General features: G+C 43.6%; 1 protein-coding gene across 6 annotated transcripts in view; it reads right to left on the bottom strand.

The window, feature by feature from the left end:
• The window catches only part of HECTD4 (HECT domain E3 ubiquitin protein ligase 4), a 197,399-nt gene that overhangs the window by 57,572 nt on the left and 122,720 nt on the right, over positions 1–17,107 (bottom strand). For all 6 annotated transcript variants that reach the window (XM_066260527.1, XM_066260528.1, XM_066260533.1 and 3 more), the window contains 12 exons: positions 14,959–15,105; positions 14,107–14,291; positions 11,949–12,102; positions 10,414–10,694; positions 10,025–10,214; positions 8,753–8,834; positions 7,523–7,725; positions 4,595–4,730; positions 3,603–3,785; positions 2,959–3,123; positions 2,412–2,581; positions 1,184–1,299 (listed from right to left, as the gene is read on the bottom strand). In XM_066260527.1, coding sequence (XP_066116624.1) covers positions 1,184–1,299; positions 2,412–2,581; positions 2,959–3,123; positions 3,603–3,785; positions 4,595–4,730; positions 7,523–7,725; positions 8,753–8,834; positions 10,025–10,214; positions 10,414–10,694; positions 11,949–12,102; positions 14,107–14,291; positions 14,959–15,105 — 2,012 coding nt within the window. The remainder of the gene's footprint in view (positions 1–1,183; positions 1,300–2,411; positions 2,582–2,958; positions 3,124–3,602; positions 3,786–4,594; positions 4,731–7,522; positions 7,726–8,752; positions 8,835–10,024; positions 10,215–10,413; positions 10,695–11,948; positions 12,103–14,106; positions 14,292–14,958; positions 15,106–17,107) is intronic.

Genomic DNA, 17,107 nt, shown 5'->3' with positions numbered 1-17,107 from the left:
ATTTAAGGACAGAAACATGATTAGAGAGTTACTGAAAAAGCAAATGAAATGAGGAATAGTAAATAATACAAAAAAAGTGACTAAAAAATCAACTAAAACTATTAAGGAAGCTAAAAACTAATTTCTTCCTTATAATTTAGGAAAAACTAGTAAATGGAGGAAAGCTAATCTAATTGTAAACAATTTCATATAGGGTTCAATTATATCCTTGGGGACAAGGCATAAATTTTCACTTAAAAACACCCAGGCCAACTACCAATTTACAGAAAATTTGAGGACAAAAGGACGTATTAAATGACACCATAGCATACGATCGACAAAATTCACTGTGAGAAATATTTCAACAAATAAATTGCCAGGGAAAAGGGACCCTGAGGGAAATCTATATTTTAAAGAAACATAAAAGACACAGCAATGAATTATAGTGTATGAACTTTACTTGGATCCTGATTCAAATAAACAAATGTAAAAATAGCTATGACTTTTTGAGAGAATTAGAAAGCTGTACACTGACTAGATATCTAATAGTATTAAAGAATTACTATTATTATTTTAGATGTGATCATGGCATAGTGGCTATATTTTTAAGAGTCTTTAGTATTTTTAGAGACACATAGTAAAATATTTCTGGATAAAATAATATCTAAAAATTTTCTTAAGAGACCATGGGGAGGGAAGAGCACAGATGCAACAGGGTTGACTATGAGTGATAACTCTTGAAACCAGTGACGGAAACATAAGGGCTCATTATACGAGTCTTCCTATTTTTGTGTTTGTTTAAACTTCTTCATAAACACACATAGAAACACACACACACAAAGATAGATGTTAGTGCAACTCTTGACTTTAAATTCAAAGGTAGCAGTCACAACAGTCCCAAAGTATCTGCAGTCATGCATAGCTCTAATGGAAAAATAAAGGCAATGAATTAATATGAATGGAGGGGGAAAATAACACTCTGAGATAGTCCTAAAGTTAAACTGAAAATGGTGATTTCTTACTTGGTGTATACTGAAAGCTTATTTCCATTTCTAGATCTGGGATAAAAGTGAGTTGTGATAAGCTGTCTAGAGAGCTCAGATGTTGGACAGGTGTGTGTATGGAAACTGTATATTCCGTTATCAAACCATAAAGTGCTGACAAAACTCCATAAAGCAGGATACTTTCCATAATAGGTACTCACCAGCACTGCATTCCTGGGCGACTAGGTTAAGGACTTCGACAGCTGCTGGGCACTGTTGTATGAATTCTTCACAAAATAAACTGTCTTCTAAAAGCTGGGCCATGACCAGGCATGCTCTTAATATTAAAAGATTTACAATATTTCAAAGTCATCAATGTTCATTCTCTAAAAAGTCAACTGTGAAAAACATTTCAATCAATTTTGTCCCCTAATTGATAACAAGGTTCAAACTCCCCCTGCCTCTTTTCTGAGCTGGACTGGTTAGGACACACATAAATAACTTCGCTTTTCCCACACAGTAACTGCCGACACAGCAAGGACAACCAGAAAAGCGAAAAATGGATGTCACCTCCACTAAATGGAGACATATAGTGCCAGGTGAGAAATTAGCATTGTCCCTTAAAAGTTTTTCATAAACTGAGTTCTGTGGGCAATATTAGTGTTCTGGGAATAAGAGGAATCCAAAGGCTTGGAAGATGTGTCATTTTTCTGATTCTCACCTGATTTGAAATACACATGAGGGTTTTCTGAGAAGTCTCATTATCAAAAGTGAAACTTGACCCTGGCTGGTTGGCTCAGTGGTAGAGCGTCAGCCTGGTGTGCAGGAGTCCCGGGTTCAATCCCCGGCCAGGGCACACAGGAGAAGCGCCCATCTGCTTTTCCACCCCTCCCCCTCTCCTTCCTCTCTGTCTCTCTCTTCCCCTCCGGCAGCCAAGGCTCCATTGGAGCAAAGTTGGCCCAGGCACTGAGGATGGCTCTGTGGCCTCTGCCTCAGGCGCTAAAATGGCTCTGGATGCAACAGAGCGATGCCCCAGAGGGGCAGAGCATCGCCACCTGGTGGGCGTGCCAGGTGGATCCCGGTCGGGCGCATGCGGGAGTCTGTCTGACTGCCTCCCTGTTTCTGGCTTCAGAAAAATACACACACACAAAAAAAGAATAAAAAGTGAAACTTGTTTCTGTTGTTCAATAGTAAAAAAATGCATTTGCAGGAATCACATTAGGAATAGCTAAACTTCACTTTCAGAGTACAGAAAATGGGGACTGCAACAAAAGTTGCAGAAATTGGGAAATGCACCAAAAACTGTAGTTCACATAGCATAAGAGAATGGTTTCTGTTACTCAGCTGAGCACGAGCTTCACACTGTAGCCCCAGCATGGCTGGAGCACTGAGGCCCCCAAGGACCCGGCCTCTGTGTCTGCGCCACCCAGCACATTGGAGGGTGCTCACCTTGTCCTTATCTCAGCCAGGAGCCGAACGACTGCCATCACAGGAGCTGACCCATCTCCTGTTGCAGGAAGTGAGGTGTGAATAGAGAGACTTCCCTCCTGAGGGAGCAACATGGACTGGACTGCCTGTACTACCTTCTCAGTAATGGACAGTTTATGAAGAGGCAGTGCCTGATGGTGGGGGGGGCGTGGCAAAAAGTTAAATTCAAGTAGTTAGTGTATAAGAAATGAGGGTGTTCTCTGGAGTTAATTCTCAAGATATCAGTTAAAAAATATCAAATCACCATACAGAAAATTACAAACTAGACCCAACCAATTAAGAATATAACACAATGAAATATTTCTAACCAAAGATTTGACTTTTGGCACCAAGATAAAAATTTGCATACAAATATGACTATTAGATAATTATCCCCATATATAAATACACATCACAAATAAAATTTAAGATAACCAAGTATCCGTGCTTCTCTACTGTGCATATTACTCATTACAGTACATTTACCATTTGCAGAGACATTTTATAATGCATTTAAAAATCACCTTACCTCTGATCTTGGAACACAAAGTCTAGACAATGGAATAGTCAGTGTGTCTGATGCTTGCGAAGTCTTTCTACAGTCTATGGGTGGGAATCTGACTGTAGCTATACCTTCCTGTTCATTGATAGAAGCCACTACTCCGATGCTTCCTGATATTCCTCTACCTAAAACCTAGAGACACAAATGGGTCAGCACCACTACATTCCGGCTCTGGTGGGCAAAGCAACTCTGTGTGACAAGCGGGAAGAGCAAACTGACAGCTATCATTACAGGCATTCCAGTACAGTTTATTATAATGCAGATACCAGGTCCTGAACATGGGTTAAAGTAATAAGTCCTAAAACCTTATGTCATGGTGATCATAATATGATTTAATTTCAAAACTTTCAATTCTAAAATACTGCCAATAGTAACAACACTGCAAGACACAAGTATTATAATTAACACCATACAGTATCGTTCTAATATTTAAATTGTCTGCAACATAGTATGGATAGAATTGATGAGTTTTTCAGGTTCCTTATTCATCTTGAAGGACCAAGGATTTTTGTCCAAATGGGTGAACAATACTTGTGTCACAGACGGTCAATTAATCAATGGATACTTATATACAGGGAAAAGCAAGGACTTGGGGAAAGGTAGCTGGTTACCTGGACCTCAGACCCTATCTTGATTGTCTCTTTGAAGCCTCCCAGTGCACACAGTGCAGCCACGGCCTGGCGGGCAATTCTTTGAAGTTTGGCAAGTTTTCTGCCACTACTGCTTCCATTTTCCAGAATGCTCTCTGCGTATTTCCCCAATTGTGGAATGTACATCAGCGCACGAGACAGAACCTAAACATGAGAGCAGCCCATGTAGGAGGAGTCAGAGCTTTGGCCGTTTTGGTAGGAAGGGTGATGAGTGTCTACAACAGTGACTGGGTCCCAGGCACTGAAGGAACTGTGGCTATGCATTGGATGAAATAACTATTAGGTGCGGCCACTGACATTCCTGCCATGTTGGCCTTAGGTAATTGGACAGAATTGGAAATACACAACCTCAAAATATGGAAAAATCAAACATTGTTTTAATAAAACCCCTAAAATAAAGCACAAACTTATCTGAAGGAAAACCATCAGGGCATACTGCCCACATCTCAACACCCAATTACTTTGAGGACCCGACACAAAGAATTCACTTGCAGAATGACTATGGGGAAGGGGAATTGATCACAGGTCTCTATTGTTCAAGACACTGGGCTATTGTTTGTAATGATGGATCACTGACAGAGCACTCAGGAAGGGTAACTCATCCAGAGGCCTCCTTAGGACTTAGCACACTCAAAATATCCAATAAACAAGGGTGCTGCATGCTTTCCTATGTCGGTACCACTTGAACACAAGCAAGAGGGAGAAACAAGGGGTGCTATCCTTTCCCTGAGAACTCTGTCCTGTCTTCTGCAAGATTAGATCTGGCAGCAACCATAGATGTGAACAAAGTTGAAACTGCCAAATCAAAGCAAATTCGAGGGAAAATAGGTAACAAGTATAACTGGCCAACTGGGGAAATCTCGCTCTACTAAAATTATCCCCGCTAGGCATGATTCAAAAAGAACCCCAACTTCCTTGATGCCTCCTCAGCTAAGTGGTGATACTGCACTAACCTTTTCTGCGGTGGTGGTCCATATCTGAGCGGCATTTGATTCTGGGGCCATTAGCAGGCTATGAAGCAAGGCGATCACCTCCGCGGCCATGCTGTTGGCCACGTGCCCACTGATGAAGGGTCGGACGGGGTCGGTCCTACAAGGGTCAACAGGGAAAACTGTCAGTGCCCAGTGCCACAGTTCAGAATGTAAGAAGTGGCTTTTAGCGTTGGCCTCCGATGGGAATGTTTTCTATTTATCCAGAAAAAGTGAAGCTAAGTTATCATAAGAAAGAAATCACTTCTCTCATATTCTTTCTGGTAACTCAAGAATCCTCTAGAACAGTGGTCCCCAACCCCTGGGCTGCGGACCGATACCGGTCCGTGGGCCATTTGGTACCAGTTCGCAGAGAAAGAATAAATAACTTACATTATTTCCGTTTTATTTATATTTAAGTCTGAACGATGTTTTATTTTTTAAAAATGACCAGATTCCCTCTATTACATCCGTCTAAGACTCCCTCTTGACACTTGTCTCGGTCACGTAATACGTTGCTGCTAAAATTAAACCCATAAACTAGCAAAATGAGTGAAAAACAAAATTCCATCAAAAGCTTTTTTGCGAAGTGGAAAAGGGCCAGTGAGGAAACAGAAGAAGAACCTACGACCTGAAGAAAAAGAAGGCTTCATTTAACAGACAATATCAGGAGTCTTACTTGAAGTATGGATTTATCGCAACTGGTGATTCTCGCGCACCAAGGCCGCTCTGCATAATATGTGGCGACCGGCTAAGTAATGAGGCAATGAAGCCTTCAAAACTGCTTCGCCACTTGGAGACCAAGCACCCGACTTTAAAAGACAAGCCTTCCGAGTATTTCAAAAGAAAAAAGCATGAACAAGAAGGACAGAAACAATTACTGGTGGCCACTACATCAATAAATGCGAGTGCACTGAGAGCATCATACTTGGTGGCTAATCATATTGCTAAGGCTAAGAAGCCATTCACCATTGGTGAAGAATTGATCCTTCCAGCCACTAAAGACATTTGTTGTGAACTTCTAGGAGAGGCTAAGGTTAAAAGATAGCACAGATGCCTCTTTCGGCTACCACCGTCACACGGCACATTGAGGAAATAGCAGAGGACATTGAATCACAATTGTTGGAAAGGATTAATAAATCACTGTGGTATACTCTCCAGGTTGATGAATCTACAGATACTGACCACAGGCAATGCTACTTGTTTACGTGTGTTATCTTTATCAAGAGGATGTGCATGAGGATATGTTATGTGCACTATCATTGCCAACCAAAACCACGGCCGCAGAACTATTTAAATCACTGGATGACTATATATCAGGAAAATTGAAATGGTCTTTTTGTGTCGGCATATGCACAGATGGAGCTGGTGCCATGACCAGAAGGATGTCTGGTTTAACTACTCGGATTAAGGAGGTTGCACCTGAATGCGAGTCTACGCATTGTGTCATTCACAGGGAAATGCTGGCTAGCCGAAATATACCACCGGAACTTATCAGTGTATTGAATGATGTCGTTAAAGTTATTAACCACATCAAAGCACATGCCCTTCACTCGCGCCTGTTCGAGCAGCTTTGTGAGGAAATGAACGCAGAGCACAGACACCTTCTCTTACACACAGAAATAAGATGGTTATCCCAAGGGAGGTCCCTGGCCAGAGTGTTTGAATTACAAGAGCCGCTGCAGAGATTTCTCTCAGAAAAAAAAAGTCACCGCTAGCAGCACATTTCAGTGACGAGGAATGAGTAGCAAAACTCGCTTGCTTGTGTGACATATTTAACCTCCTCAATGAACTCAATCAGTCATTTCAGGGGAAAATGACAACTGTCTTCAAGTTGGCAGATGAAGAAGCTGCATTTAAAGCCAAACTGGATTTGTGGGGACGACGTGTGAACAGGGGTATATTTGACATGTTTCAAACATTTGCGGGAATTTTGGAAGAGACTGAGCCCAAGCCTTCATTGTCCCAGTTGGTGCACGATCACCTGTATTTGCATTTTTTTTTTTTTTTCCATTTTCCCGAAGCTGGAAACGGGAAGGCAGTCAGACAGACTCCCGCACATGCGCCTGACCGGGATCCACCCGGCGTGCCCACCAGGGGGCGATGCTCTGCCCCTCTGGGGCATTGCTCTGTTGCATTCAGAGCCATTCTAGCGCCTGAGGCAGAGGCCACAGAGCCATCCTCAGCGCCCGGGCCATCTTTGCTCCAATGGAGCCTCGGCTGCAGGAGGGGAAGAGAGAGACAGAGAGGAAGGAGAGGGGAAGGGGTGGAGAAGCAGATGGGCGCCTCTCCTGCATGCCCTGGCCGGGAATCGAACCCAGGACTCCTGCACGCCAGGCCGACGCTCCACCGCTGAGCCAACCAAGCAGGGCCTGTATTTGCTTTTAAAAGAGTTTGAACGCTACTTCCTAACCACAAAAGACCCATGAATTGCCAAGGAATGGATCCATGATTTTTGACTGTGTAAGCCATCAGGATAAAGGAAAGCTACCACATGGTAGCTGCCACTGGCACACAAGCACAGAACAGCTGGCACAAACTCTCCAGGGACCCGCCCATTCACCCTCTCCTCACCTAGGAAGAAGCTGACATCACAGCTGGGATGGTAGGGTGTATCGTTTGGAAGAAGTGAAGGCAGTGAGACCAGAGCTCACTAATACTGTACTCAGAAAACTGTACTGGTGTTCCTGGTAGAGGCCTTTCTCAGAAGAACAACCCTCTGGCCACAGGTTGTTCGTTTGGTCAGAGTGCACCCCTATTCACTGCTTACAACCTCAGGCAGGTATCTGAAGCCCTCAGTCCCACTGCCAGCAGGTCAAGGGGGTAATATAGAGTTAACGCCCTAAAAACAAACCCCTTACAAAGAAAATCTGAGAAGAGTGCGGACAGGTTCCATGCTGTGAAAGATTTTACCTGGCAAGTTCAGAGTTCCTCTCTCGGCAAATGGAGGTTTGGGCGGTTTTCTTTTTGTCGCCTGTGGACAGTCCACTCACAGTCTCTGGGCTGATGGACTCCACGGGTGGCCCGACACTGACGATGAGGCCGGACTGTGCCCACTTGGTTGCTTTCCGGAGAGCAGCTGCAGCCTCTTCCGTGATGACTTCACAACAGCCGCCCTGGGGGTCAGTTTCAAGACGGTCTCCATATGTCACTCTTCTCACCACCGGACTGTAAATCTGCTTCCCCCAACTACCAAAGCAATCCAGGCTAATTTTTAAAAGTTCAAATATTAAAATATTCTATGTAGGAAGTGAGGTCCCTCCAAACATCCTGTGTCTTCACCTGGACACAGGTAAATGTTTATCTTCTAGATTCTTTCCGTGCAGATTCTGACCTCCATGATCATGGACCACCCTACACGCACAGTTTTTCCATTTATGTCTCTTGGTTATTAAATATCATGAATATATTTCTAGGCTAGTATATAAAGAATTATCTGACTCTTTATTATAGTTGTGTACAGTATTTTATTATATAATTTAAAAAATTGTTTATAATTTTAAAAATTTAGGTATAATTGACATATAACAATTTCTTTAACCAATCCTCTCTTTATGTGCACACAGATTCTCTTCTGTTTTTTACAAACAAAATCATGAAGAGAAAATGGTTGTCTTTGGATACTTGAGAATGTCTTTTTACTCTCATTGTGACAATAATGAGTATTATCAATCTTTCTTAACTTTACCCGCCTGCCACGTGAAAGTCACATACTACTGTTGGTTTCATTCCTTTTCTTTATTTATACATATTGGGCAATTTGTAAGCCTGGGCACATTTTTATATTTTGATGGGATGTTTGTCTTTATTTCTTATTATCTAATATAACTCTTTTAACTGCCTTTCATTTATTATCAATTTTAAAGTACATTTACGCTATAAAACTTTTTTTAACAGAGCTAAGAAAAAATTTCTAGGTCAAAACCAAGAGTTCCCTTTTACGTTTTAACATTAATGACAAACTGATTTTTGACTACTTCTCATGAAAATGGCTTCAGTTAAGCCACTGGCTTCAATTTCTCACCCTGCTTCTTTCCGGGAACTTGAATTAATCTTATTTTTTTTTCTCATGAAACTTGAAGCATGGCAAATGTTCTTTAACCGTGTGTCTCGTCAAAGCAGGTGCCTCCACATTAAGGTTACCTTGGTCATGTCTCGATCCATTTTCACAACCTTCTCCATGTTGGCACCAGTCCCAAGGCGGAAGGGCCGTCCTTCTGAACTACTGGAAAGGGAAGCAGAGAGAGGCCACATTCTAACGGGCATGGTCAGGATGGGGCTGCATGTCATAGGGCAACCTTGCTGTGGTCGGGCCACCATTATACGCTACAAAGGGTTTTAAAAATTCACAGGAAGACTCAATTTTTCCAAAAAGGAAACCATCTATTAGTGCTTAATTATAGCACAGTAAGCAATCAAAACAACAGCTGTTTTTAAATATAATTAAAAACCTATGTGAAAAACACCAAAGACCGAAATGAAATGGAGACTGAACCTATAATAAAGGGAAGGCAAGGCACCCATGATGCCCTCAAGCAAGCGATCTGAATGCCCAAGCGAGGGGACTTTCACAGCAGCATGGAGTCTAAGTCTTGCTGTGAATGACCGCAATATTATTATCCTTTCTCAGCTTCCTCTGCCACCAATTTGACACTATGACATTTTGCAATGGCCAAGACTACCTCTTGGCGATTTCCTCATGTAAGCACTGACCTGCCTTGACCCTGATAGGTTTATGCCAGCAGCCCACTAGTACTTTCAGTTGCCATGACAGCTAACAAGAGACCCAATTATGAAGATGACACCATCATCAAATCATTTATTTGAAGAGTGGACTCCCCCTCTGAGACAGAAATGCTGCCTACATTCCCCGGTGTTCTGTAGCAGGCCGTCCCATGTCCTGGCTCCCACTAACAGGGTCCCATAGGTTTGTAATCATGGGACAATAACAATATATTTCTCCTTCCTTGTTGAGCAATCATACCATTCATACCTCAATGAATTAAAGCTTTCAAAAAGATTTTCTTATTTCTCCATCCCACAGTCAATGGTATTCTTCAATTTACTGATGGCTGAGGGACGCCAGTAACACTATTCACACTATTCCTCTTACAGCCCAAGTCACACTGTCAACTCTCCATCAAACACAAACAATACATTCTCAACGGGGCTTTTGCTCTCTGTTGCGTTGGGAAATAGCACTAAGCTGTGATTAAGTTGTGGATAGTGGGCCTGTATCTGCATTTCAGCTCAGCCTCAGTTTGACATGGGTAACAATAGGGATGATAGTAACAGATTATGTCTTAGAATTGGTAGGAGGCCTGAGACAGCTGATATATGTAAGGGGCTTACTCAGCACAGGACCTGAGACAGGGTTACTGCTTGATGACATGCAGCTACTGCAATCATGGTCACCTTAGTAATGGCTGGAGAACTTCGTGGGATGACTGGTCCTCTCGCTTATGGATGAAGATGGAGAGCTTGCCATCTACCGCTTCACTCTCTTCTCCAGGATCTTTATCTCCTTTTAAGGAATTCTTGGGACTGGCTTTTGTCAGTGTGGTGTCCGGTTCAGAAGCAGTTGGAGAAAGAACTGTCTGGCAGCCTTTAAGTAAACAGAACAATTGCTGTGTTGTTTGTGCATGGAGAACAGTGGTTTTGGACTCTCTCTTCCCCTCTCTGTCCCTTCTCTGTCTCTTTTACCACAGGAAGCACAGCTGCCATTGTGGACCAGTGAAAGCCCAGTCTGACCATCCACAGAGGTGGGCGCCTCTGTGCCAGTCTCCCATCCAAAAGCTGCTCACCTGGGACCACGTAATCTGCCAGTTTTGCTAAGAGCAACGAGGCGATCTTGGACGCTGGGTCGCTGGGATCCTCCTGCTCACTGTTTAGGGAGGGAACAGAGTAGCTCCATGGTGGGAGCTCCACGTTCCCACAGTCTTCCACACTCATCAGTGGGAGCGCCGCACGGCACAGCTGAAGGATGATAAGGACCAGCTTTGGCGACGGGCGTTGGTCAAGCAGCAGGGAGAGGAGTTTGGACACACAAGCTGGCTGGCTTAGGATGGCTTTACCTATGTGACTCCTGGAAAAGCAGCAAGAAAGGAGCAACGCTAGGAATGTTCGTCTATAGACATTCAGAAGAAAGAGGTCTCCGAATGAGGCTAATTTTCAGATATCACAGCAAAGACATAGTCTTGGCACTGTGTTTTTATGGAAGAGAATTCAGGTTGTTTGTAATTATCTGATGAAAGCTCACAATTGACCAATTATACTAAAAATTTTTTTTGATTATTTTCTGATCCCTGATGTTTATTTAAATGAGCTCCTGCAGTTTGGCATGATTCATTCACAGAGCACCAAGACTTAGAAACCCAATCTAGGTGCCTTACAGTTTCATCTTTTTTTCCCTTTTTTTTTTTTTTTTTGTATTTTTCTGAAGCTGGAAACGGGGAAGGACAGTCAGACAGACTCCTGCATGCGCCCGACCAGGATCCACCCGGCACGCCCACCAGGGGCGATGCTCTGCCCCTCTGGGGCGTCGCTCTGTCGCGACCAGAGCCATTCTAGTGCCTGGGGCAGAGGCCAAGGAGCCATCCCCAGCGCCCGGGCCATCTTTGCTCCAATGCGGGAGGGGAAGAGAGAGACAGAGAGGAAGGAGAGGGGGAGGGTGGAGAAGCAGATGGGCGCTTCTCCTGTGTGCCCTGGCTGGGAATCGAACCCAGGACTTCTACATGCCAGGCCGACGCTCTACCACTGAGCCAACCGGCCAGGGCCCTTTTTTTCCTTTTTAAGGAATACTTCAAGACCAAAGGTATCACACCAGCCTCACCAGCATGGGACCAGACACAGCTGAATCTGTAACGTCTTCCTAAGGAGAAGGTACACAGTCCAACAGAAGCCAAGGAACAAGCAGCCTAGGTGGACAAGCTCTGTGGGCCTCATGGCTCACAGAGGATGATATTAAACCTCCACAGAGATCTTTCAAAGACACAGCATGAGACAGTGAATGAACAGGTCCTGGCAGATTATTCTTTAATCTTGCTATAATGACGGTAAAGGATTTGGTCACTGAATGCAAATACACAGACTTGAAAGGGTAGCAGATGTTATCAGTAAAGTATTAAAGCAAATGATAATCTAAATAATCCTTACATTTTGGAACTAAATACTAACTTTCAATGACTTTATTCCCCACTATTTTTTCTCGAGGCAGGAGCATGTCAGAACAGCCTAGCAATTTACCATAGGTGGTTCAAAAGACAAGGACCACCCAAAGGAACCACAGTCATTCAAGAGGAAAGCCCCCACCCCAGGGCCCCGACTCGGCCTGCCATACCTCGAGAGATCATTGAGCAGACTGAGCACGTCCTGGAGAGCATCGTTCCCCGCAGCCTGGTTGCCACAGCACTCAGTCGCTCGGGCAAGGTGATTCGTGAGAAGGCTGGACACCTGCCGGGCCAGCCCAGAGTGCACAGCCTCTGTGGAGCCGCCTTGAGTTACAGAAGGAAAAGCCCGGTGAAACCCCAGGGAGCCATGGCGGCCTGTAGCTGTGGGCAGCCCTCCATCCCAGCCTCCCTATGTTAAAGCCCTCTCCCTTGCCCAACTGTTTTCTTTAACTTGCTCAGTATTTTATTAGCCATCCAATTAGCAACCCCTCATTAGATAACATCTGCACATAAAAAGGTACTAGTAACTTGAACAATGATTCAATGTTGAGGAAAGACATTATCTTTAATTAAAACGGACTACAATTAATCCATACAAAACAAGACTGTGACTGACAGGGAAGAGTCACCATTTTACTGTGATGAAATCAGTAATTTTTTTTTTTTTTAATTTTTCTGAAGCTGGAAACGGGGAGGCAGTCAGACAGACTCCCGCATGTGTCCGACCGGGATCCACCCGGCACGCCCACCAGGGGGCGATGCTCTGCTGAGACCAGAGCCAGTCTTGCGCCTGAGGCAGAGGCCACAGAGCCATCCCCAGCGCGCCTGGGCCATTTTTGCTCTAATGGAGCCTCGGTTGCGGGAGGGGAAGAGAGAGACAGAGAGGAAGGAGAGGGGGAAGGGTGGAGAAGCAGATGGGCGCTTTTCCTGTGTGCCCTGGCCGGGAATCAAACCCGGGACTTCCGCACACCAGGCCGACGCTCTACCACTGAGCCAACCGGCCAGGGCCGAAATCAGTAATTTTTAAGCCACAACCTACCTCTTTTCAAATAAGAGCTTTTTGGATCTTTCCCTCTTCACTGTAGTTCCAGGGCATCCTTTTACCCACCCCTCACAGCATCTCTTATAAAAGCCCCAAAATTATTTGTCATTTCCTGAACCTGCCATGATCTCTTGGAGCCCTGCGCATACACACACTGTTTATTCTGCTTGGAAGTCTTCGTCATCCCTTCAAGAGTCATCCATGTGCCACCACCTTCTTTGCTAAGCTCTGCCTGCCCCTTAGCATAGCTCATCTGTAGGAAACTCTATGGTCCCACGGCCATTTGCAGTCACGTTGATTACGGCACTGACTACCTGTAATCATTTGTTCATTGGCCTACTCCCCCACTGGACTGTATCTCTTAAGGGGAGAAACAAGGCCCTCTCCATTTTATGCCTGGCTCTCAAGACAGTGAAATACATGGTGAATGTATAAATGTAAACGAACAAGCTATATACAGAGCTGGGATGTTAGGGAATAATTATCCTTCAAGTTTACTTTTTAAATCATATTGGTAATAACTAAAATATAATTTGGAAATAGCATCTCGAAAGTGCAACTGGAAAACCATTTCCTAAAATACTTATCTGGAGACTGTTATCAGTGTTGATAAGAAAGAAACAAAAATGTCTTCTCAATTTCCTGGGGTTACTGTACTTCTTTAGGGCGGTTAGCATCCTGCCCCACCCAGCGTTACTGAGATATAATTAACAAGTAAAAATGATATATGTTTAGATAGTACAATGTGAATTTTTAAAAGGTATACAACCTGATGCTTTAATATACATATGCACTGTGAAAAGATTACCACAGTCAGGTTGGTTCATATACTTATCATCTCACAGTTGCCCTCCTTGGGAGTGGTACATTAGATCCCCAGAACGTACTCGTAACTGGAAGTTTGTCCCTTGATGAACATCTCCCCATTTCCCACTTCCCCAGCTCCTGGGAACCACCGTTCTACTGTGTTTCTATGAGTTTGGGTTTCTGGATTCCAGGTGTGAATGTGATTATTCAGGATTTGTCTTTTAGTGTTTGGCATATTTCACTTACCATCATGCCCCCTAGGATAGGGTACTGTTCAATGTCACAGTATAGCTATAAATTTTCCTAGAACCATGCCAAGGAAGAGGCTTTCATGGAGTCATTAATCGATGAAGCCCAACTGATGATGTCGTGTAACAACAGCTTCTCTTTCCCTCTTCCAGCACAAATACTTAATAAATAAACACATCAACTGAAGAAATCAATGTGTTCTAGAAAGGAATCCTGCTTCTTATTCTTACCTTCTTCTTTTTCCCACTCAACACAGCGGTTGGCAAGCACCTGGAAGGCTGCCCAGGCCATGGTGGCCACCTTCTGCTTCTTGGTTTGCTTCTCACTGGAGCTGGACTCAGTCTGACTGCTCAGGCTGCACAGCCGGTCCATGAGCTGGACGAGGCCACTGCGCACCAGGCACTTCTCTTCGCTCCTGCGCCAGGCGGACAGGGTTGTGCAGTACATAACTGACCTGCCCTCAGGACCCTCCTACTTAGGACTCAGGTTATCAAAGGGACAGAAACCATGTTGGTACAGTTCTCTGTCTACAACGCAGGATATCACGATGTATAACTGAACATAGAAATGGTTTTAGAGAAAGAGGATTTCCTCCATAAATAAGGAACATCAAGTTCTAGTTTGTTCATACAGAAGGGCAAAGTAAAAATGTATGGTATCAGCTCAAGGTTGGCATAATAAAAATAATTATGTAGTTTATCAAAAGGGGATTCAAAGAATGACTTCATAAGCGCTTGACTTCTTCAAACTATTAACTGAGTGACTAAGAGAGGAAATAGATGTGCATATGCAAAAAATTTTTTGCCAAATGTTAAGTTTTTAGGGACTGTCTTCTTTCCTCCAAACCTTTCTCCACTCTGATAATGTAATATAATCCCTAATGGCCACATTTCATCATATAGGAACTCAACAATAAGGAATTTACATATAACTTCAGGGGTCAGGGGGCAACCTCATATAATCAGAGTGATAATGTCATTGGATAATCAAAGCAAAAAGTCCAATTTTTAAAATTAAAAATAGTTTGACTTAACCACATTGTGGTATAACTTCCATACAATAAAAAGCATTTCCTGGCTTACCTGGTATAAGGTATGGTACACAAGAGCCCAATGCTATTGGCACACGCAATAGGGTAACGAGCACACAAAGACACGACAGAGGTCATGGTCTCGCCGAAGGCTTCCTGGACCTGCTCGACCATCCCACCACAGGTTAGCTCTTCAATTCTATGAAACAGAACCAAAACTCAGGCTTCTCGAACCATGTCAAGGACAGTGACAGTGAACATGAGAACAGAAGCATTCTTCTGCAAAACCCAAGAGTCACTAGATAAGTTCAAAACTAAAGGAACTTGAAGATCACTGCTGCTTCCCAAGCTGCAGGACGACAGAAGAGCGCTGGGCAGGACTCCTAAGTGTGCCTCAAAGACAATGCCCACACTCAAGAAAAGTCAGGGGAATCCTAGGTCAGGTCATGTTAAGCAGGGTGCTCTTCTGCAGGACTTCTCAGAACTTTATAAAGTCCATAGTATCTCTAAGAGCAAGAGGATGGGACCTAACATTTCTTAAACTTATTTAATAATGCAACCATCATTTGAGACACAACTACAATATTCCATGCAGCAATGAATACTGTAAATGCACCTGTTCTAACGAGAAAGCCAAGGTCCAGACAGATTAGCTAAGTGTCCTTTTCAAGTTCACACTCCTTAGCAGAACACAAGAACCTAGTTGGTATGACAGAAGACTTTCCCAATGGAAAAACACAGCTTGGGGTAGATTCGATAGTAACTGCTATTAGCTGAGAACTGAAACTATTTCCATCTATCTACAAAGATAAGCAACATAATATTGTTTATAATAACAAAAATAAATAACTAACACCTAAGGTTTAAAAATAGGGAGTTGGCTAAAGAAAGGTTCAGGAATACGATACAGTTCTATACAACTAAAAACACTAGAGAAGATGATGTAGTTATGGTTAGAACAAAGACAATACGCTAAAATGTTAATAGGTTTCATCTTTCAATACTGAATTTAAGATGATTTTATACTTCAGCATTTTCTGCATTTTTTCCAAATATTTGTCACATGGTATTGGCAATGAAGGGAAAAAGGAATAACGCCACCAGTGCTGTGGAGAAATTATTCTGGAAGTAAGCTGTGGCAGTCGTTAGTGCTACTCTCTAAGCCTTCTGCGCAACCCTGTGGTTGGGTGGGCATGCGCCCAGTCTGGCCAGTGAGCCAGAACTTGAGACAATTGTCTCATCTCCATCCTGGGCTCTTTGTAACCACCACGAGCTGAGATGGCTGGCAATGGACTTGAGCAAGAACTAACATTTTGCTGAAGCCGTTGAGATTTTGGGGTTGTTTGTTTGTGAAGAATCACTTGGGCTCTTCTGTCAGAAATGTCTCAAGCTATTCGCATCAGCTCCTGGTTAACGCATTGTCCTCTAGCCTCGGCCCTCCGCTTGTTGCCCTGAATTCTGTAAGAGAGCCGCCAGGAGGCCAGCAGCACCCAGCGGCAGCGGCCCTGGGCCTGAAGCCAGGGGGGGAAACGCCTTTTCTATCCTGGCTGAAGGCCTTGTATAGAAAATACATTACAAAACCTTCTTCAAAGTGAATATTTAGAATTGTGTTTTTAGAAATTAATCCAGTAAATAAGCACAAAAGTATACAAAAATATAATAAGGATGTTGACTAAAGCACTATTGTTAATACAAAGCAAAACAGAAAAGAGGAAGAACAGAAGGGAGGAAGGGGGAGAGAGAGCAAAGTAAGAATGAACCGATACGGCCATCAGTAGAGGATGAGTTAAATTAAATAAAATATAGGCTTCCACCTGACCAGGCGGTGGCGCAGTGAATAGAGCTTTGGACTGGGATGCGGAAGACCCAGGTTCGAGACCCTGAGGTCGCCAGCTTGAGCGTGGGCTCATCTGGTTTGAGCAAAGCTCACCAGCTTGAGCCCAAGGTCGCTGGCTTGAGTGAGGGGTTACTCGGTCTGCTGAAGGCCCGCGGTCAAGGCACATATGAGAAAGTAATCAATGAACAACTAAGGTGTTGCAACGTTCAACAAAAAAACTAATGATTGATGCTTCTCATCTCTCCGTTCTGCCTGTCTGTCCCTGTCTATCCCTCTCTCTGACTCTCTCTCTCTGTCTGACTCTCTCTCTGTCTCTGTAAAGAAAAAAAAAAAAAAATATATATATATATATATAGGCTTCCAT

Source organism: Saccopteryx bilineata, chromosome 2 (assembly GCF_036850765.1).
Source record: "Saccopteryx bilineata isolate mSacBil1 chromosome 2, mSacBil1_pri_phased_curated, whole genome shotgun sequence".
NCBI lineage: Eukaryota > Metazoa > Chordata > Mammalia > Chiroptera > Emballonuridae > Saccopteryx > Saccopteryx bilineata.
This window is presented reverse-complemented; position numbering and strand designations above follow the sequence as displayed.